General features: G+C 36.4%; 1 protein-coding gene across 5 annotated transcripts in view; it reads left to right on the forward strand.

The window, feature by feature from the left end:
• Positions 1 to 383: 383 nt before the first annotated feature.
• The window catches only part of SLC35B3 (solute carrier family 35 member B3), a 60,283-nt gene continuing 37,953 nt past the window's right edge, over positions 384 to 22,713 (forward strand). The window contains exons 1-2 of one of the 5 annotated variants that reach the window (XM_074208119.1): positions 384 to 498; positions 19,056 to 19,337. In XM_074208119.1, coding sequence (XP_074064220.1) covers positions 19,137 to 19,337 — 201 coding nt within the window. In that variant the 5' untranslated portion in view covers positions 384 to 498; positions 19,056 to 19,136. Of the gene's footprint in view, positions 499 to 692; positions 810 to 6,182; positions 7,255 to 15,023; positions 16,230 to 19,055; positions 19,338 to 22,713 lie in introns of those variants that run through there. The other 4 variants (XM_074208116.1, XM_074208114.1, XM_074208118.1 and 1 more) reach the window with 4 other exon arrangements.

Below are 22,713 nucleotides of genomic sequence, written 5' to 3' on the forward strand. Positions count from 1 at the left end.
AGCAGCTGGAGCTCCTGGTGCAGCAGAGTTCAAGTTCCAGCTGGGCTTCCTTACTGGGGTGTGACCCTGGAGAAGTCGGGTGTCCCGCTTCCCTTAACCTGCACGAGCCGCCCCGCCCAGACTGGCGCCGGGGGGCACGGCCAAGGCCACGGCCAGGGCTCGCCTCAGGGGGCTCCGCGGCGCTCGGGGCCGCCCGGGCACTTCCGCTCCCGGGCGGGCGCGGGCCCAGGCGCCCCGGCAGGGCCCGGGGCGGGGCCACGTGCGGCGCCCGGGGCCGCCGCTTCCCCTCCCCAGGCACGGCGACGCGGCCCAGGCGGGGAGCGCCGAGTGGGAGGATGAGCCGCTCGAGCCGCTCGGCGCTCGCCGCCCTCCCACGCCATCTTCGGCGGCTCAGCGAGAGGAGGCCGGCGAGCCGCCGCTACCCCGGCGGCCGCCCCGCCGCGCCTCGTCCCTCAGGCCGGCGGGGAGAGCCAGGAAGCGGCGCGCGGCCGCTCCGAGGTAACGCACCCCGCGGGCTCCCGGGGCCGGGGAGGGGGAGGGTGGCCCAGCCCGGAGCCCCCCCAGCTGGAGCGAGGGCAGGAGGCGGGGCCGCAGCGCCGCCGCTCCCAGTCCCCTTCCGCTGGCTCGACTGCGCACGCGCGCCCTTCCGAGACACGTCCGCACGCACGCGCGACGTCATTTACATACGCGGAAGCGGGAGCTGGGAGCCGCCGATGCGGAGCCAGGCGGAGGAGGCGGCGGCTGAAGGCCGCGATGGCGGAGACGGGGGGTTAGCGACGGAGCTTCCTGGGCCACGGCGACCCTCCCAGGTGACCGCATCTGCCTGAGGCGAGAGCGGCCTCTGCCTGCCGCCCCGCCCGCCCGACACTTCCCTCTGTAGGCCAGCCCCTGCCCCGCGCGGGCCCACACCGGGGCGCCCCGGCTCCTCGCTTTCTGACAGCCCGAAGCTGGTTGCGGTGCCTCTGCCCGGGCCCCTCGCCGCCTGGGCGCCGGAGCCCTTGTTTAATGACCACTTCCTGATTCTAGGGCGAAGCGTCCCGTGAGCACTTGCGTGTCCAGGACCCGCTGTGAAGATGAATATGGCTTTAGCCCTCCGCGGGGTGGGGGGCCGACGTGCAAGTGCGCTCAGAGGGGTGTGATTGTCCGCGTGGGGGGCCTTTAGAGCCGCAAGTGCGCCCGAGAGCGGTAAATGGATGAGGACGCGCCTCCTATCCACGTATTGGGCTCTTTAGATGCATTTTACGCGTGTGCTACGATATTTAAGTCAAGTCAGCAGAACTGCAGTGCTTTGCACAGGCTGCTTTGAAAACACGAAGAATGGCAAGAGGCTGTACAAGTGCCCAGTCTCCACATAATTGGGTTTCAGTCACTTATATAGCCCTTCCCCCAATTTAAAATTTACCAAAATGGTAAAATGTTTGGTTTTTTAATTGCTAGAAGGAGAGGGGAGAAAAAAACTTGAAAACTCAATTATTTGACTTGGCTTTTGAGGTTAAAGAACTTGAAATCCATAAAAGTTTAGACTAGTTATTTTTCAGAGGCAATCCTCTGCCTTAGGAACAAAAGGAATTATCATTATTATTTTTGTCCAGGAGTTCCCGATCCCCATGAAATCATAACTGTATACCAGGAAAGAAAAAAAAAACTCTTTTGTAAGGCAATGGGGTTAAGTGGCTCGCCCCAGAAAAGAAAAATTCTAAAACTAATGTTAGTGCTGAGTACTTTGGAACAGAAATAATAAAAGAATAACGAGAATGTTAGCTTTTCATGTAGCTTAACTGTGATTTCAGTCAACCATAACCTGGTTCTTCTTTTAACCCGTACTAATCATGACTGCATTTATCACAACTTACATAACCAGAACCAAACTTTCTTGAATGGAATGTCTTCACCATTTGGGTTTAGCATATCATTTGTGACTAACTTATTTCATTGGTGGAGGACATTTTTAAACTAAGTAAAAAAAATGGAGCCAGATTAAGTGGTTAAATAATAATTGAGGCCTTTCAAAGGGTTGATTTTCATTGTAGATATTACTGACCCATCAAAAGGTACACAGAATGATGCAGTAGACATAATATATTTGATTTTTAAGTCAGAGGACCTGGGTTCAAATATCACTTCTGCTACTTTTAATCCCCATATGATTCTGAGCAATTCTTTTCACCTAAGCTTCAGTTTCAATTCAATTCAAAAATCATTTGTTAAATGTCTACTCTGTAATGTCTGGAAAAATGAGGGGGTTAGGCTAAGTACTCTCTAAGGTCTTTTCCAGCTCTAAATCCTATGAGCCTTTGTTCTAGGAACCCTTCAACTAAAATATCAGAAGTGTACTCTGCTTTTGGGAAACTTAAGTTCCTAAATTTCTTGGCTAACTTTAATAGGGTAGTGGATAACATAACAGTACATCAAGGATCCATGTTTTCCTAGGTGTGTGGGAGTTCCTATATGATTACTGTGCTGAGTGGTTATAAGAAATTGTGAAATGATAAAAGCAAAATTAATTTTTGATCATGTTAATTTTTTAAAATTAACATTTTAGGATTTTTCCTAAGTCCTTTTAGAAATTAGTAATGTTATGAAGTAAAACAGTGATAGGATTTCACAACTTACCAAAATGACATCATTGATGTAATAATACCTTAGATTAGCTAAATTTTGTTCATCCCGATAAATGTTGGTGTAATTCCTTGGTTTAATAGTATTCATTATAGAAGACAACTTTAAATATCTTTACTGAATAAAAATTATTTTAGAGTCTTTTAAAATTAACCAACATGTTATTTCTTTATATTCAGGAATTTTCTTTCTAAATCTGTATGTTTCTGACCTTTTAAAAATATTTTTTGTTACATTTTGTTCATTTTGACTACTCTAAGGCCATTAAGTATATACAGACTTGTCATTTTAAATTGCTCTGTGATTTCATGCATGTAATGTTAAGAATGGTACAAATCCTCTAAGCTTAGAGTTTGTGCTTGATATATTACTATTAAATTTTACTACACTTAGTGAGTGACTTGTTGAACAAAGTTTTTTCTATCACTGATAGCTGAAAAAAGAGACTCTAACCTTTAATTCTTTAAGTTCTGACCAAAAACCATCAAAAACTTTGTCTCATCACAATACATCCATTAGACTCTCACCATCTATACCTACATTCTCTTGTAAATTCCTCTTCCACCCTGAATCACTTGCCTCTGGTTTCCTGGTTCCCTCGTTGCCTGATTTGGGATAAAGCGAAAACATGCTTTTAGTAATTTGGCTTCTCTGACTTTTTTTTTTTTGCCTCTGCTTACATTACATTTAGTAAAATGAATATGGAACTGTAATCTTAACTCCCAAAAGATTCAGCTGGGAAGAAGAAACAACTTTAAAGCAAACAACATTTCAGAGTTTCTACTAATTATAAAGATCCACATAGTTGTGCATGGTACAAAAAACAGAATGTCAAGAAGTAGGGAAGAGTTCTTATGGTACTTTACACACAATTGCTCTAAGCCTACTTCTTTGTCACTTTACTATTAAAATTTAAAATAAGTACAAGTATCAATGTTTTACAACAACACGAAAGAAATTTCGCTATTATTTAAAAGAGAGAAGTTCTTCCAAAAGCTATGGTTCAATGGAGTGGTTAATCTTAGAACCCTAATATAGTGAATTATATACCTCCTTTCTTTGGACTGATGGAACTTCAGGAAAGTTTTCCCATCTTGCCACTTGTCAGTATTTTAAATATTTGCATCCCAGATCCTTGCTCAAGTAATAATGCTAGGGTTAGAGTTTGCACTGAATCAACCACAGAGTCAGAGACTAAAAGAACAGTCTTTTAGTAGACTGAAAGTACCCAGGTGTAGCTAGCAATGTTGCTATTCCAGTTCTGTCTCTCTGTCTCAGTCTGTGTCTGTCGCTTTCTCTCTGCCCCCCCCATCACGATTCACAAATTAACTTGATGTATGTTACATCAAACTTAATATATGATATTTTTGCCTAGAGTCATGGTAGTAGCCTAATCCAGGAATTTTGGTTATTTCATTCACTAGACTGTTGACCATAGTAAGCCATACCATTACAACAGCAAAATTCTTCCTTTTCCCACTTCATAAATATTCTAGATGGTCTAAAGATTTAGTCACTAACAAAGCAGGAAGTAGCATTACCACTTGATATTCTCTTCCCCAAGAGCATATCAGGTAAACTTTCTAAAATGTCTAATCTTTGATGCTTTTTGAGAGTGGAAAAATAGATTTCTGATTAATAATAATTTTAAACAGAAAGAAGTTAATTGTGGTTGTTAAGGGAAATTTTCAAGGTATTGCCTAGAAATTAATGAAGCTTTTGCCCAAGGTAAATTCAAGAATTTGTTTCATATCCATTACATTCTTTCTTAGTCTAATTCATGGAAATGCTTAATTTTTGGCATGAGTTTTCCTTCAAGTTCCAGAGGACCATAGCTTCACATGTCCAACACATAAACTAATCAGAAACCATGCTAATTAAAAACATCAAATTCACAAATTAGTGTTCAATAGATATTTGTTGTGCATGCTCATAAGGTAAGCAAGTTCTAGGTTCTAGCTGTTTAGATATGTCCTATCCCTATAAGTTAAGGAGGGCCTGATGCTGCTTCCCTGTTCCCATAGCTGGATTTCTTACCTCTCAACTGCAAATAGTCCTGCTAAAATAGAGTCCTATGCCAACCTTTTTTTTATGTGTTTTTATTGTATTATCTATATTAGTGGACTCATCTTTGGCATGGCTAATTTTATTGAATGTTAAGAGAAAGTAATGACTTTTGTGAGAATATTACAGACAGATACAAAGTAAGTTATGAAGTAAAAGAAAACACATGTGTTGTGGGATTTTTTTAAACCTGATCTCAGTAGATACCATACATGGGTTGAATTTGTATGGTCACACATTTTTTTTTCCTTTATTAACCTTTGAGTATTTGGACCTCGTTTTTGAAGATTTTTTTCTAGATAATTCATAGGGTCATTTGAAGAGTAACACTAACCAGTGTTGACTGTGTTGACATTTTATTATTATTGCCTGTAAGCTTAAGGATAAATTGTACAACTTTTAAAAGTTTAGAACTTCAGATAACACACTTATACTTTATACATATATCTTTTGAAAATAAATGTTGGGACAGCTAGGTGGTACAGTGGATAGAGCACTAGCACTGGAATCAGGAGGACCTGAGTTCAAATTTGACCTCAGACACTTAATTACCTAGCTGTGTGACCTTGGGCAAGTCACTTAACCCCATTGCCTTGCAATTAAAAAAGAAGATGAGTATCATCAAGGCTACTCTTAATGAAATCATCTGATTTTATTTAGACATTTCAAGATCAATAATTGTCAGGTTGCAAGTATAATAATTACAAAGATATAAATTGATATGCTTTTCAAAAGTTTATTCGATAAGAGACTTATCTAAACAGTGGAGTAATAAATATTTTTTAAATGCCAAAGAAAATAAAAAAATAAAAATTAATAAAACTAAAAGCTACCTTGAGAAATACCCTACCATTTTTATACATAGGTATAATTATTTCCATTTTACACTTTTCCTGAGGACAAGTAGGTGGTACACTGACCTTGGTGTCAAGAAAACAGTTCAAATCTGACCTCTGAAACTTGACACTAGTTTAAAATGAGGACACTGAAACTTGGGTTAAACAACTCAACCAAGGTCACATTTATAGCTAATAATTGTTAGAGGCAGGATACAAACCCAGATCCCTGCTAACTATTAATATGCATTTCCCTTTATTGTCCAAAATTTGGATCTGGCATATCAACATTTTTCTTGTACATTTTCCCTTCTCTTTAATATTTTATTTTATTTCAACTTACGTGTAAAAACAATTTTAATTTTTTTAAATTTTGAATTCAAAATTCTGTCCCTCTTCTGACCCCTTATTGAGAAGGTAAGCAAATTGATATGTTATAGCTGCACAGTCTTACAAAATATTTCCATATAAGTCCCATTTTAAAATAAAGTTTAAAGTATTTAAAAATAAAGTATTGCCTTGATCTGTTTTCAGATTCCATCAGTTCTGAAGATGGATAGCATTTTTTTTTATCATAAGTCCTTTAGAATTGTCTTGGATTGGGCGGCTAGGTGGTGTAGTGGATAAAACACCAGCCCTGGAGTCAGGAGTACCTGGGTTCAAATCTGGTCTCAGACACTTAATAATTACCTAGCTGTGTGGCCTTGGGCAAGTCACTTAACCCTGTTTGCCTTGCAAAAACCTTAAAAAAAATTGTCTTGGATTTTTGTATTGCTGAGAATAGCTAAGTCATTCACTGTTGATCATCATAATATATTGCTGTTATTGTGTGTAATATTCTCCAATTCTGTTCACTCCATTTTGCTAATAGTTCATGTATTTCTGGGTTTTTCTGAGAACATCTGTTACATGGACAATATGGACAATAGCATTCTATCACAATCATATACTACAACTTGTTCAGCCATTTCCCATTTGATAGTCACCACTAAAAGAGCTGCTATAAATATTTTGGACCCATTGGTCCTTTTAAATTTTTAATCTTTTTAGTGGTGGTATTGCAGGATCAAAGGCTATGTCATTTTATCAACCTTTGGACATAGTTCTAAATTGCTCTAATGGCTGCCACATCCAAAGAAGACAGCAGGTACACAAATTATCCATTCCCCACCGGGGATGTAGTGACAATACATAACTCTTTCAAGGCCCTGTAATTGGAATGAGTACACTTTAGATCTTTTAAGGAGGATCCATTGAGGGAAAGTCTGGTACTAGCAGCTGTGATAATTCCCACTCTGATAACATATATTAAAGTTGCTGTAGTTAAAAAGTTTGTAGTTGAATCTTGAGATCAAGTTGGCAGGCCTCCTCAAGGTGAGCCACCCCCTGTCCCAGCCCCTCCTTCTCCATGCACCCTTGATGCTCTTAGCTGAGGATTTCTCAGGGCCAAAGTGTTTGCTTTGGGTTCAAAACAGGCTTGAGTAGCCTGAATATCCCAGCTATGAATAATGGAATAGTACCCCGGTTCTATTTTTGTGGTTTTCAGGACTGGGGCCATGATTATTAAAAGGGACATTTGGCGGCAGTCTTATTGTAATACAAGAGGTGAAATTCTTGGACCGTTGCAAGATGGACCAGAGCAAAAGAATTTGCCGAGAATGTTTTCATTAATGAAGAATGGAAGTCAGAGGTTCAAGGATGATCATATTATCCTAAGACAATGTGATGCCAACCAGTGAGTTATTCCAGGGGAATGGTGGGGGGTAATAGTTGCAGAACTGAGTAGAACAATTCACTTCCCTTACTGAGAGACCATTAAGAGGCAGGATAGCTATACTATGTTGTCACAAAGTTGTCAACAAAAATTACCATGGTGTTAGGTTCAGCACTGATGAAATGCCATAGTGCCTTGTTGATTTGGGAAGGACTCGCATTCTAAAGGCCAACAACTTCCATAGCATCCAGACATCCTATTTTTCCTACTAGATCAGGCCACTGAGTGAAAATAGTTCTAGAAAAGAGAGCAAGAAGGGTGTCACTGCACAACATTGCCCTTATTGTGCATTTCATGCCATCATTCATTTGACACCATGGTCGTCTTTGATTCTGAAGGACAGTAATTAAAAAGGAATGGTTTGGATTAATTTACAGCTCCAATTGTGCATTAGTTTCTCAATTTTCCCTCATTACCTTTAACATTTGTCATTGTCCTTTTCTGTCATTTTAGACAAGCTGATATGGGGCAGGACCTCAGAGTTCTTTTAATCAGTAATGATTTAGAGCATTTTCTTCATATGACTGGATAGCTTTGACTTAAATCCTAAACAATGAGAAAGTTCTTAGGAGTTACAATTATCATTATCTTTCTTATTTACATTTTGATGTTTTCTCTTGAATCTTGTATTTGGAAGTCACCTCTTCCATTAAACTTTGGTCTTTTTATAAGATATACTTGAAAGTACTGGTGTTTCATTGAATATCCCCTCCCACCCCCGAAAGATTATACTCAGTTTTCCTGGGTAGGTGATTCTTGATTTAATCCTAGCTCTTTTTGCCTTCTAGAGTATCCTTCACTAATATGGAAATATGTTTAAAATAATTGTGCATGTAAATCTGGATCATATTTCTTTGCAGTCTTGGGGAGGGGGAAGGAAAGAGAAGGAGGGAGAAAACTTGGAAACTCAAAATTTTATAAAAATGAATGTCAGAATATCATATTCTCAGCCTTCCTGTCCTTTGATATAGGAGCTGCTAAACCTTGCCTTGTCTTGACTTTGGCTCCACTGTATTTGAATTATTTTATTCTAGTTGCTTGTTATATTTTCTTTTTGACCTAGGAACTCTGAAATTTGGTTATAATCTTCCTGAGAGTTTTCATTTTGAAATATCTTTCAGGAAGTGATTGGTGGATTCTTTCAATTACTATTTTACCCTCTGGTTCTAAGATATCAGGGCTGTTTTCCTTGATAATTTGTTGAAAGATGATGTGTTTGTCTTCTTTTGACCCTGACTCTCATAGTTCAGTAATTCTTAAATTACCCATCTTGAATCTATTCTCCAGACCAGTTGTTTTTTCTAATGATAGAGTTCACATTTTTTTCTTCTATTCTTTCATTCTTTTGGTTTTATATTATTATTATTTCTTGATGATAAATGGAATTATCAACTTCCACTTACCTAATTCTGATTTTTAAGCAATTGTTTTCTTCAGTAAACTATGGTACCTACTTTTCTATTTGGTCATTTCTACTTTTTTAAGAAGTTCTTTTCTTCTGTGAATTTATGTACCTCTTTTTTTCCATTTAGCCAATATGCTATTAAAGTAGTTTTCTTCAGTGGATTTTGTTGCTCTTTTATCATTGACATATTCTGTTTTTTAAGATGTTTCTTTTTTTTTTCCAGGATTTTCTTACGTCACTCATTTCTTTTCCCAGTTTATCCTCTGTGATTTCCAGAATCCTTTTTCAACTCTTGCAATAATTCTTTTTGGGTCTTAAACCAATTTACATTTTACTTTGAGCTCTTGAATATAGCACTTTTGATGTCTTCAGTAATTGTGTTTTGAGCTTCCCTATCATCATAATAACTTTCCATAGTCAAGTTCTTTTTTTTGTTGTTTGCTCATTTTTCCAGCTTACTACTTGACTTTTAGTTTTATATTAAAGTTGGACTCTTCTCCCACAATGGAGGTAGCACCATATCAAACTTTAGGTTTTCTGTGCAGCTATTTTCAAGAGCTCATTCTAGGAGTCTTTAAGTTTTCAGATCTTCTAAGGTGGTTCAATCTAAAGTTATTTACAACTCTTCTGGCCTCTACTTTAGTCTGTGAGCAACCATGAGCACTCTTTTATACCCTGGAGCTGTGACCAGGGTCTCTACTGCCCTTACAAGTTCCAATTTTGCTGTGCTTGTGCTTTTCCTCACCCTGAGATTTGCAACCCAGGATTACAGCTTATATTTAGGTATAGTCAAAGCAACAGTCCTGCAAACACTGACAGTAGGGAAGTTCTGACATCTCCATCTAACCCCCTTATTGTATATGGGCTGAGAGCTCTAGAAGCTGCTGCCACCAATTCAGTTACACCCAAGGACCTGCTGTTGGCTACAGAGGCAACCTACTGCTGTCTTGCCAGGGCATTTCCTAAATGGGACTGCCTCACCTTCATGCTGGTCTAACAGACCTTTTCCTGATGACTTTCTAAATTGTCTTGGACTAAAAAATTGTTTTACCTTGTCCTTTTGTGGGTTCTATGGCTCCAGAATTCATTGAAGGCATTATTTTATAGTTGTTTGAAGGGGAATTTGGAAGATCTCAGGGGAGGCCTTACCTTTTCTCCTCCATCTTGGCTCCACCCCTTTCTGCCAACTCTTAGTTCCATCACATCATACTTCCTTTTCTTGAGCTCAGTAACTTTACAATCTTAATTTAAGTGAAGGGATAAAAATAGCTTAAAAAGCTTGATGTGTGTGATAGGCTAGAATGCTTTAGGGAAAGGTCATTAGACTTACAAGGACAAAGAATAAATCTAAAATTGACTTTTGAAGTAATCAGAAAAGCTAGAGTGGTGGCATTCCTTATGGAGAAAAATAAAACAGCATGGATAAAGACAGAGACAGTAAACAGCAAAGTCATTGTCATTTCAAAGTAGTGACATGATACAAACTGCCTTTTAGAAACTTAATATAACAATTATGTACCATGAATTGAAAGTAGACAAGAGTAGGCATAGGGACATTATTTAATCATTCAGCAAGGATTTATTAAATTCTTACCATGTGTTACATGAAAGACTAAATGGGAATGACACTAAAAATGGGAATACAAAAAAAAGTTTTTAAAAAAATCACCCTCTGTCTTTACAAAGCCTATATTTTAATGGGTGAGATAACATACATGTAAGTATGTATAAAGATAAATAAACACAAAAGTAAGCTGAAAGAGAAATATCCTAATTCTAGGTAGACTGAAAAATTCCTCCAGAAGAAGCACGTAAATAAGATAGTAGTTGAGTGAAGAGAAGGGTTAAATGTGAATGCTGTTTTGTAGATAGAAAAGGACAAGATTTGAGAACTAGTTAAATCTGTATTTTTAATAAAGAGTTGAATATTACACTTATGTTATAAATTTAGCAGTAGGATAGTGCCCTTAAAAATATTTAAATGTAGAAATGGATTGGATTTGGGTAAATTTGGAATATTAATGGAATATTATTTTGAAATACCCAGTTGATAGGTTATATTATGAATTTGGCACTAAGGTAAAAAACTAGATAGGGCTAAATCCATAGATCTGATTAGCATCATAAGCATAAGAGGTGACAGGTGGTAATTGAACCCATGGGAATTGATAGGGTCCTAAGTGAAACAAGAAATAAAAGGACACTCATAACTTTGGAGAAAGCAGTTTCAATTAAATGTAAATTTTAGAGGCCAGGTTTTAGAGGAACTAGAAGAGAGAAAGGGGAGACACAAGCATAGATAAAAAAGAGGAAGAAATGAATATTGGACATTGTTTTCCTTGGAGAATTGGGTAAAGGAGGAGATAATGACAGGAATCAGGGATGATCCTCCACCAATTTCACGTGATGAAGTAACCTTATTCCTTACCAAGCTAACCCCTCTACTTTTTTAAGGAATTCCATTTTCCTCCTCCAACAGATTACTCCTTCTGCCATCCTCATTCTCACTTATTTTTCAATTGCTCCCTCTCTGACTCATTTCCTCCTGCCTACAATTATGCCCATGTCTCTCCCTTCCTTAAAAAAACTATAATTCAAGCCTTCCATCCATGCTAATAACTATTGTCTTATATCTCTTCCTGCCTTTTGTAGCCAAACTCTGAGAAGACCATCTATAACAGCAGTTTCCACTTCCCTTTCACTCTCTTTTTAGCCACTTTCAACTTGCAATCTGCCTTCCAACCTTATCATTCTAACAAAACTGCACTTTATAAATTTACTAATGATCGCTTTAGTTGCAAAATCCAGTGGCCTTTTTTCAATCCTCATTCTCCTTAACCTCTGCAGCATTTAATACTGTTGATCATGCGAGATTTCCAGGATATCACTTAATCCTAGTTTTCTTAACTGATTCTTCTTCTCTTTCTCTTTGGTTGTATTCTCCTCCAGATCATGTTCCCCGTACCTTACAAATCCCTCGTTTCTTTTCTTCTTTTGGTTCTCTTCTTTTCTTCCTCTATACTAATTCACTTGGTGATTTCATCAGCTCCCATGGACTCCCATCTTTACACTGATAATTCTCAAATCAATCTTTGCTGCTCCAATCTCACTAGTGACTACCAGCCTCACATCTCCAACTGCCTTTCAAACATCTCAAACTGGATATCCCAAGTTCTCATCTTAAACTCAATGTCAAAACTTTTCTTTTTCCCCCTAAACCCTCACCCCTTCCTATCTTCCCTGTTACTATAGAAAGCAACATCCCTCCCTCCCTCAGCCTCAAAAGTCAGTCTAGGATGACTCTAGACTGACTCTCTCATTTAACTTCTTCCCCTATCCAAAGTGTTGTGAAGACCAGTTGACATCTCCTTTGCACCGTCACTCAAAAAGGACAACTTCTCATCTCTGATACAGTCACCACTCCAGTATAGTCCCTTGTTACCTCCTTGCAATCTTGATGATTGCAAAAGTTTGCTGGTGATCTGTCTCCCTCATGTGTCTTACTCCAATCTATTCCCCAATCAACCACTAAAGTGATTTTCCTAAAAAGCAAGTCTTCATCATGTCACCATCACCACCCGCCCCCAACCCAGTAACCTCCAGTGGCTTCCTGTTGCCTTTAGGAGCAAATACAAAGTGCTATGTTTGATATTCAAAGTCGTTCATAACCTAGCCTCCTCCAACTTCTTTTATGCCTTATTCCCTAACATATATTCTTTGATCAATTGACACTGTTTCTTGGCTTTTCCACCAATAAAATATTCCATCTCTCTCAACTTGAAGCTTTTTTTTTTTTATTCTGGCTCTCTTCCATGCTTGAAATAGCTTTCCCTATTCCACTGACTGCTTACCTCCATGACTTCCTTTAAGATCCAGTTAAAATCCTACATCCTCCAGGAAGCTTTCCCCAAACTGCTCTTAATTTCAGTGCTTTCACTCTATTAATTACTTTCTATTATCCCATATAAAACTTGCTTTTGTTGGCATGTTTTCTCCTCCCTTCGTTTGTAAACTTCTTGAGGGCAAGGATTGCTTTTTGCCTCTTTTTGTATCCCCTAATGCTTAGCACAGTACTAGCATCTAGTAGACATTTAATAAATATTTATTGATGTGAAGTTGAGAAGGAAGATGGAACTCTCAAAGAATGGTATGAGATTTTAAGTTGAAGTATGAAGTCCTCAGCTGGAAGAGGGGTGGGTGAGAGGATAGAATAGAGATTTGGAACAGTTGTGGTAAAAGGGATAGTGAATTGATTAGGGGAAAATTTGAAGGATTCCCATGTTGCATTGAGGTCCCAGTTGAGGTGAGAAAATAAATTTGTGCTAAAATTATTCTAGATTGTTTCATAATTTAGTCTGTTTAACAGTATAGCTGAGTAGGAATAAAAGGAGATTGTGGAAGTAATCTAGGATTGAACTGTGGCAATGAATAATTGGTAATAGAGTAAGGGGGTAGGGGATTCTAGAGTAGAGGATAGTGTAGAGTTCATTCATCAAGGAGTTGTCATTAGGAAAGGTGGAGAGTTGGGAGTAGAAGTGCTAGTCTGGAAAAAGACTTAGAGATAAAGGGGTTGGACATCATGGTGACTCCTTTGGAGCAGTAAGGCATAGGAATAGATGGAATCATAAAAGATAATAAAGTTCTTGAACATGGGAAGTGAAATACTTGAGGTTGGTGACAAGATTAAAAGAATAATATCTTAATAATCAATATTTATGCAGCACTTTAAGGTTTACAAATCTATAATCATCACCATCTGTAGCTGAGAAATTTGAGGAAACATCAGTATGTATGTTGAAGTGCCCTAAGTATGAGGATGACATTTGAGATGGAGAGAGACTACCAGCCAGAACAACTCAATGAGAAAGTAAAGAATACTTATTGTATATCAGTAGGTAACAGCCACCAAGACTTGAATTGTGTAATTAATTTGGGCACAGTCGCCCTCAAAGGAGGAAAGATTGCTAAGTGATGGTAAAAGAGGGACACCTTAGAAACAGCAGTGATGACAGAAGAAAGAAGGAAAGAAAATTCTTACTCCCCATTCAGGACTAATGAGTGAGAAACATAAGAGAATACTGAAGAAGTTGACCAGGGATTGTAATGTCATCCAGAAGAAACTAGTTCTCAGTGAGTGCCAGAAGATAGAAGTGTAAGAAGGAGATGTTTAATTATAGTTCCCCCAGAGGGAGACCATGAATATTTTAAAGTATACACAATATAAATATAAATTTAAGAAATGCCAATATATAAAATGTTGTTAAATATAGTATAGTTTGGGAAGGATTCCATAAGGTAGATATAAGGAGGAAGAACATTCCAAGCTTGGAGAGGACCAGTACAAAAACATAAATGTGGGATTTGGAGTGTTATTAGTAAGGAATAAAGAGATAATCAGTTAGCTGGAGTAAAGATGGTAGAACAGGAAATAATGGATAGATTGGTTTTGGTCAGGACATGTAAGACCTTAAAAGCTAAATATAGTAGTTTATATTTTATCTTAGAATAGTAGGAAATCACTGTGATTAATTGAGTAGGAAAGTTGCATGAGCAGATTTACACTTAAAGAAAATCCTTTGAACACCCATCTGTAGAATGGACCAGAGTAGAATGAAACTTGAAGAAGGGAAATCATTTAGGAGACTTGCAATGAACTAGTCAAGAAGTGATGAAAGCCATAACTAAGGCTAGGACTCTTGTGAATAGAAAGGGTCAGATAGAAGTGATATTGTGAAGATAGTTATAAGATTTGGTAACTGATAAGATCTGTGAAGTGGAGTTAAGGTGCCCAGGATAATGATGAGTTTTTATTATAAACTTGGGAAATTGGAAGAATAGTGCCTTCAACAGAAAGAATGAAAGCAGTTTTACAAAGGGAAACGGTTTTGGAGGAAAGATAATTAGTTAAGATTTGTACATATTAGGTTTAAGATGTCTCCAGGAAATATAATTGGAAATATCCAAAAAGCAAACATGGATGCAGTACTAATGCTTGTTAAACTCATTGGAATTGCTGAGAGTACCAAGAAAGAGAATGTAGATTTTCATTTCTTAGGTGAATTCTCAATTTAAAATGAATTATACAAAGGGAGGAAAATTATTTTATACCTTCATCTCCTTCTTACACTTCTTCTATCTTCTGGCACTCACTGAGAACTAGTTCCCTCTGGATGATACTACAATCCCTGGTCAACTTCTTCAGTATTCTCTTATGTCTCTCACTCATTAATCCTGAATGGGGAGTAAAAGCTATTGCTGTTAAAAGCTGTATTATTATTCAGAAGCCCTTACTGAATACAGATTTTTATGTAAGTTTATGAAATGAAATTTTAGTGATCTTTTATTTTTACATTACCTAAATGCTCCTGTATTATATACAACTATCATAATTTGTTGATTTATTTATTGATTTTCTGTAAATCCTTTAATACTTTCAATAATTTCAAGGATTTGTTACCCCCTCTATCAATGTAGATTATAATCTTTTTATGTCTTCTCCCTCATCCTATGTGATAACTCTGGGGGACTTATTTGTTAATTTTTGCCTATTTTGTGGCTCCTTATACACCTCTTGGACTATTAATATATAATACCAGATTTATAACACTATGTCCTAGAGGCATATCAAATTCAGCATGTCTAAAACCATAATTTTCCTCCCAAAGACATCCCAGCACAAACTTCACTATCATTGTTGAAAATTATACCATCCTTTCAATTAAGCACCACAACTCTTGTTTCCTTGCTGAATCTTCTTCCAAATCACAGGTCTGGTTCTGGGCCATATTTTCTCTCTCTCTCTCTCTCTCTCTCTCTCTCTCTCTCTCTCTCTCTCTCTCTATCTCTCTCTCTCTCTCTCTTTTTTGGTATATATTATTTCAATTGGTTATGTCATCAGCTCTCATGATTTCATTTATCTTTGTGCTGATGATTCTTTCATACACTTACCCAGCTTTAACCTCTCTGCTGACTACCACTTTCATACTTCTAACTGCTAACTGGAAATCTTGAATTGGATTGTCTTTAATTTAACACGTCCAAAACAACTCATTAACTCCCCCAATACTCCAAACTCTTCTCTCTTCCAGACTTCTCTCCCTTTTGATAGTACTACCTTCCTCCCAATCACCCAGTTTACAAAATATGTGTTGTTTTAGACTCCTCATCCCCCTCGATATCTAATCAGTGGTGAAGTCCTATCAATTTTATCTTTGTGACATCTCTTATATATCCCCACTTTTTTTTCTGCTGGCACTGTTACCACTCTGCTACAGGCCCTTATTACTCTTTCAATAGCTTGTTGGTTGGTTTGCCTGATAAAAGTCTCTTTCCACTAAAGTCTATCCTTCATTCAGGTCCAAAGTTAATCTTCCTGAAGTGAAGGGCTAACCAGGTCATCCCCCTCCTCAATAACTTCCAGTGACTCTCTATGCAGATATTACCTATTTTGTAAACCTGGGTGACTAGGAGGATGGTGGTACTGTCAAATTTGAAAGAAGTTTGGACAAGAGAAGAATTTGGGGTGTCAGAGGTAGGTAATGAGTCATTTTGTACATGTTAAGTTTAAGATTTCTAGAGGGCAATCCAATGTAATATAAAATTCCTCTATTTGGCATTCAAAGCCTTTCATAACCTGTTTCCCCCCCACACCCCTTTTCAGCTTTTTACATCTTATTCCCTTCTATTCCCCCCATTTAATCTTTTGATATATCTTGTTCTTTCAATTCCTTTTACTATCTCCTGACTGCAGGCATTTTCCCTGGTTGTCCCAGTATCTGGAATTTCTTCCTTCCTTATCTCTGTCTCCAGACTTTCTTTACATCCGAACTAAAATCATACCCCTCTAGGAAATCTTTCCCAATCATACCCCTTAATTCCAGTATCTTCCCTCTATTTATTATCTCCAATTTAACTTTTTTTTTTTGCTTGTTTGAGAATAGAGACAATCTTTTGCCGTCGTTTTATATCCCCAAGGCTGAACATAGTGCTTTGGCACATAATAGGCACTTAATACATGTTTATTGATTGACCAACTGAAAACCTCTCATTATTATTGTGCTAAGGATTGATTCTGAATGGGTTGTGACTAAACTATATAGGGTCTTTACATAGACAGCTGATTTGGAAATGATTTCTACATTGATAACTATAAAAACATCAGTGTCATTTTTTATGATTTTTTTTTTAGTACTTATCCAACACCTTTCAACTTTTTTCTTAGAATTTTTTTGACTTCCTCTTTATCATGATTCTTTTGTTGGTTAAATATCTCTGTGATATAGTTTATAACTACAGTTATTCTTTATTTTAATGTATTTTCCATTTTTCAAAGTTAATCCTTATTTGAGGAATTTGACTTGAAGATACTGAACTTGAACACTGTCTATTCAAATTTCTTGTTTCTTTTAATGTGAATTAATTTTGACCTTTGCTCTAATTAGCCGATGATTTACTCTGCAAAGACAATTCCAAAGTTACTCCCATACTGGTAACCAATCCTGTCTAAGATAAATTCAAATTAATTTTTTGATAGTTTTTGGTAAATTGCTCTATCTTAATCTTTAAAGCTTTCCTTGGAGGAAAAATGTTTATAATATATAGGCATGAAGTCTTCTTTACTTCTTAGTCGTAAACTTAACTTATTTTCATCTGCCTTTATGTGATGTTACTCATATTATTTACAGATTAATTTTAGAGAATTTTCTCAAGATTTTTAATAGAATTTTCCCTAAATCATCCAATACAACAGAAGTTACTTTATAAACATCAGCTACCTTTTATTTACACTCACCTTTTACACCTTCAAGACTAGATAACAAAGTAGACTATTGAATGATATTTCTTGTTGCCTTTGTGCAACTGATAAAGACTATCTTTGCCAATTATTTTCAGAGGCAAACTTAAAAATAGTTCTTCCATTTAGCTCAGCTTCCTTCTATCTTGTGGTTTTTCTTTATAGTATGAATGAAAGTATGGTTGACCATGGTTCATTTTCTCCAGTGACAGAGCAGCTTGTGGAACATAAATAGTGCTTTTAGACTGCCAATGCTTGAGGAGATTTATAAAAAAGAAAATTGTGTAGGAATAGTTTGTCCTGCCCAACTACCTTTCTAATACTCTTACCATGGAAATGAATGGGAATCTCTGAGAGCTGGTTGGGTTTTTTCCCTCAATTCTAGGTTGGCATGACCAGACACTTCAATCAGCATATGTATCTTTTAATTTGCCTTAAAATTTAGTGCAAATAGAATTATGAATAATTGTTGGATGCTTATGCCAAGTCTGGTATTATTTTTAAATAGTTAAAATAACTAATAAAACTAATAAATAGCTTACATTTAAATATCCTATCTCATTTGAACCTCACAGTAATTCTAGGTGATAGGTACTACAGTCATTATTAGCCCCATTTTGGAAATGAGGAAACTGAAGATCATAGAAATAAGTGACTTGTCCAAGGTTACACAGGTGGAATTTGTCAGAAGAAGGTTTTGTATGATTTTCTCTGGTGCTAATTATTGAGGATGTTGGCAAAGAGTTTTTCATGGAAATAGTTAATGAATAATTGGACTACTGTGCCACTTAAAAAAATGTTTGATTAAAAAGTTAATGACTAGGGGTAGCTAGGTGGTGCAGTGGAGCACCAGCCCTGGTGTCAGGAGTACCTGAGTTCAAATCTGGCCTCAGACACTTAATAATTACCTAGCTGTGTGGCTTTGGGCAAGCCACTTAACCCGTTTGCCTTGCAAAAACTAAAAAAAAAAAAAAAAAGTTAATGACTATATAACCCTAAAAAGTTAATTTGTATATTCTGTATACTATCTTTGAAATTTTACATTTAAAAACTCAATGAATATTTTTACTTTCAAAAGAATTTCATCAAAAATGAAAATTTGATTTTTGTTCATTTTGACATTTTAACAATTTTGACAAATTAACATAGGAAATAATGTATTTTACAATATAGCTATTATTTTGGAATAATGCTGAAAATATGTTTTATACATGTGTATATATAACTCTTTAAATGTATAATCCTAGGATTAAGTGGTGTTGTCTATTGGTTTGTTGCCAAGGAAATTAATATGACACAGGCTGTTTTAATATTGTGACTTCACCCTCATCTTAAACAAGCAAAGATGAATTATGAGCATAAGCACATATATTTTGATGTTATGAAATGTAAATAAATGCTTTCCTATTGAGAGTGAGTGACATCATTTTATGTAATTTTAAAACATAATGTTTAATGTAAGATAAAATAAATTTTGTAACCATATATATATATATATATATATATATATATATATATATCACCCTGGGGTCTGAATTTCACATGGTTTTTCTCATTCTCTAGGATTTTGGTCAATATTCCAAGGAAGAATTCAGCAATAAGGAAAGTAGCTCCATAAGCACTGAATGCATCGAATTAAGAACAATGGATCTGAAATTCAACAACTCCAGAAAATATATTTCTATCAGTGTCTCTTCCAAAGCCCAAGCTATGTCACCACATATCAAGTCAATAGATGACATTGTAGTACTTGGCATAAATCTCAGCAAATTTAACAAACCTACTCAGTTTTTCATATGTGTTACAGGAGTTTTTGTATTTTACCTAATCTATGGATATTTGCAGGTAAAAAAAATCATTTTCATCTATTTCTTTTTTATTGATGCCACTTAACCTTGTGAGATAACACAAGATAACACATACATACATATGTATTTGTAAATGCATATTTCTGTATGTGCATATATATATATATATATGTATGTATGTATGTATGTATATATACCATTTTGCTGGCTTAGTAAATCTTAGGTTTTTAAGTAGATAAAAGTTTTGTCAAGTGTACTTTTCACACCAGTTTTCCTGCTATCTCTGATAGGTTAAAGTTAATTCTACAATTCAAGTGAAGAAATAATATGATTTTCTTAAAAACTAGAAAGATGAGGAATGGAGAGGATGGCAATTGGGCCTTGACATTTACTAGAATTATTCATTTGATCCTGGAAGTGATATAAAGGCACTGAAGTTTATTAAGTAGAAGAGTGACATGGTTGGACCTGTGCTTTTGGAAAATCACTTTGACAGCTAAGTGGAGGATAGATTTGTGGCAAGCAAACCAACCAGCAGGCTTTTGAAATAGTCTAGGTTTGAGATGATGGGGCAGTGGTGACAATGTCAGAGGAGAGAAGGAGGAGTATTAAAGAAGTGTTAAAAATCAACAAGTCAGGAGCAGCTAGGTGGTGCAGTGGATAGAGCACCGGCCCTGGAGTCAGGAGGACCTGAGTTCAAATCCAGCCTCAGACGCTTAAAATTACCTAGCTGTGTGATCTTGTACAACTCACTCAATCTCATTGCCTTAAATATATAAAATTTAAAAAAAATTTTTTTAAAAATCAGCAGGTTGGGTAGCTAGGTAGTGCAGTAAATAGAATACTTACTTTCTGGCCCTGGAGTCAGGACTTCAATTCAAATCTGGCCTCAGGCACCTAATAATTGCCTAGCTGTGTGATCTTGGGCAAGTCACTCTTAACCCCATTGCCTTAAATAAATAAAAATTAAAAGACAAATCAACAGGACCGGCAACAGATTTAATATGGACATGTGAGAGAGTCAAGGATAATACCTAGTTTATGAACCTTATCTTTGTAATAAAAACAACAACAACAACAACAACAATAATAAAGAGGTTTGGAAGGGAGAGGGTGAGGGTTTGGCAGACAAAAATTAGTTCAGTTATAAACGAGTTTAGTTTTAAGATATCCACAGGCTATCTGGTCAAGATATCTACTGTACAGTTGGAGATGTGAGATTGATGGAAGTCATCAGAGAAGTTGGGGCTGGATAAATTCATTAGAGAATCCTTAGCATAGTGATAATAGTTAAATCTATGGGAGGTAATGAGATCACCAAGAAGATTCAGGACAGCAAAGCAGGGATGCCCTGCATGTTGATCCAACAGCCTAACTATCTAACTATAAAGACCAGTTTTTAAAAAGTGCTATGCTCATCACTGAGGATGCAAAAACAACAGAAAAAGACTCTTTACCCTGAAGCATCTTTACAAATAAGCATAGCTAAAATAAACACAGAGTAAATTTGAGGCAGCACTAATAGCTGGGGGCGGGGGTCAGGAAAGGAGTCATATAGGAGGTGATAAAAGAAAAAAAAGTGATTTGAAAACTTTGAAAGAAAAAAGTGATTCAGATATGGAAGCCTAGGAAATTGATCAGCCAGCCTATGAAGAGGCACAAAGATAGAGTGAGTATCATATCAGGCACAGCAAAAATTTATCAAACTTTTTTTAATCTATATACCTTATACTAATTTCACCCTTTTGAAATGCATGTCTAAAGAAGTATAGAGTATAATTAAGATAAACTACATAGAAAAAGTTCATTTACCTGCCCATCCAGAATCAATTTTTTAGCATTTCTTAGAAATACTTGTTAAAATATGCCACGCAAAAAAATTTACCAATAAGCCTTGGTTTTGATCAAAATTGAAATTTAAGACTGCTATTATAAGGGGCAACTGGGTGGTGCAGTGGTTAGAGCAGCGGTCCTGTAGTCAGGAGGACCTAAGTTCAAATCTGGCCTCAGAAATTTAATATTTAGCTATGTGACCTTGGGCAAGTCACTTAACCCCATTCCCTTGCATAAACAACAACAAAAAAGACTGCTATTAGAAGGTTTATGTGAACAGCTTGCTATTTTTTTATGGTTGTTAAACTCAGTAAAATGTGAAGGTTTCTTTATGATTTGAAGATGTTTTAACTTCAAAGTCCCTCTTTTACATAATGAGTTATACCACCATACAGAAGAACCGGAATTGGCAATTTGAATATTTTTATTGAGGAAACACTTTTTAAATAACAAAGGTGGTCATCTTCCTTTGCCCCTTTTAAGTATCATGCACAAAAATCAACAGGTTACTTAAAAAGTTAAGTCATAATTTGTCTTTTTTGCATTTTCATTTTTGAAATTCATATTTCTATAAAATAGTTTTATATTGAAATGGTATTAGACTTCATTTGAAGTAAAACTTTAGATCTTTGGTAATAATAAATTAGATAGGTTAGTTACACATAGTGATTAGTCATATTTTAAATGCCAAACTAAATGTTTGAGAGCTATGATTTAATTTTGTTTTCTCATCTAAAACAAACTAAGACATTTTACAGATTTATATGTACAAAGGAATTAATGGTTCCTTTTTGATAGTAATGCCAAAGGACACCCTAAAAATGTTTGATGTTATCAATAAACATCAAATTCAGTATTTTGTTGCTTTAGTTTTTGTTTTTAAATAAATAGATGCTAGTACTCTTATCTGATTTATTTTTTATTTCAAGCATAGTGGTTATTTGTTTATTTATGTGTTTGTTTATTATTTATTTGTTTAAAACTTAAGATTCACATGCAAAACTTTTCAACAACGAAGTCCCATTCTTTGTAGTGAGTCATGAGCATACAGATTTCCTGATTTGTATAAATTATGGCAAGATCAGTATGATTGTTAAGAAGTCTGAATTCAATAGAATTGTTTTAAAGGGAATTCTTTTTATTTTTATTATAGTAACTTTTAATGACAAGAGGAGAAATCAGTAAATTTTTTATAAATTATATGCTTCTAAAGCTTTCTTTCTTAAGTTGATTAAACATTCCCCTTCCAAGGGAAATTATTGATGCTGTTGAATTGCTTACTATACAATATTTGTAAAAGGCATGCAAAATTACACTTCACATCTAAAATATTTCAATTCTAAGTTACAGGAATTCAAATCAATTAGATTTTACAGAATTTATGATCAGTCAGCTATATCATAGCAATAATTGAGTTGAATTAATTGTCTTTTTTGAGAAGTAATTATAATAAACTTGAGCTCCTACTTATATTACAATAAACTATGCTACCTATTTAATCAGTGTCTTAGGAATGTTAGGATAAACTACCCTTTGATTGTCATTTGGTAATTTGCAGTAATTATATAATATTAACCTTT

The sequence above is a fragment of the Macrotis lagotis genome, chromosome X (genome assembly GCF_037893015.1).
Source record: "Macrotis lagotis isolate mMagLag1 chromosome X, bilby.v1.9.chrom.fasta, whole genome shotgun sequence".
Taxonomy (NCBI): Eukaryota; Metazoa; Chordata; class Mammalia; order Peramelemorphia; family Peramelidae; genus Macrotis; species Macrotis lagotis.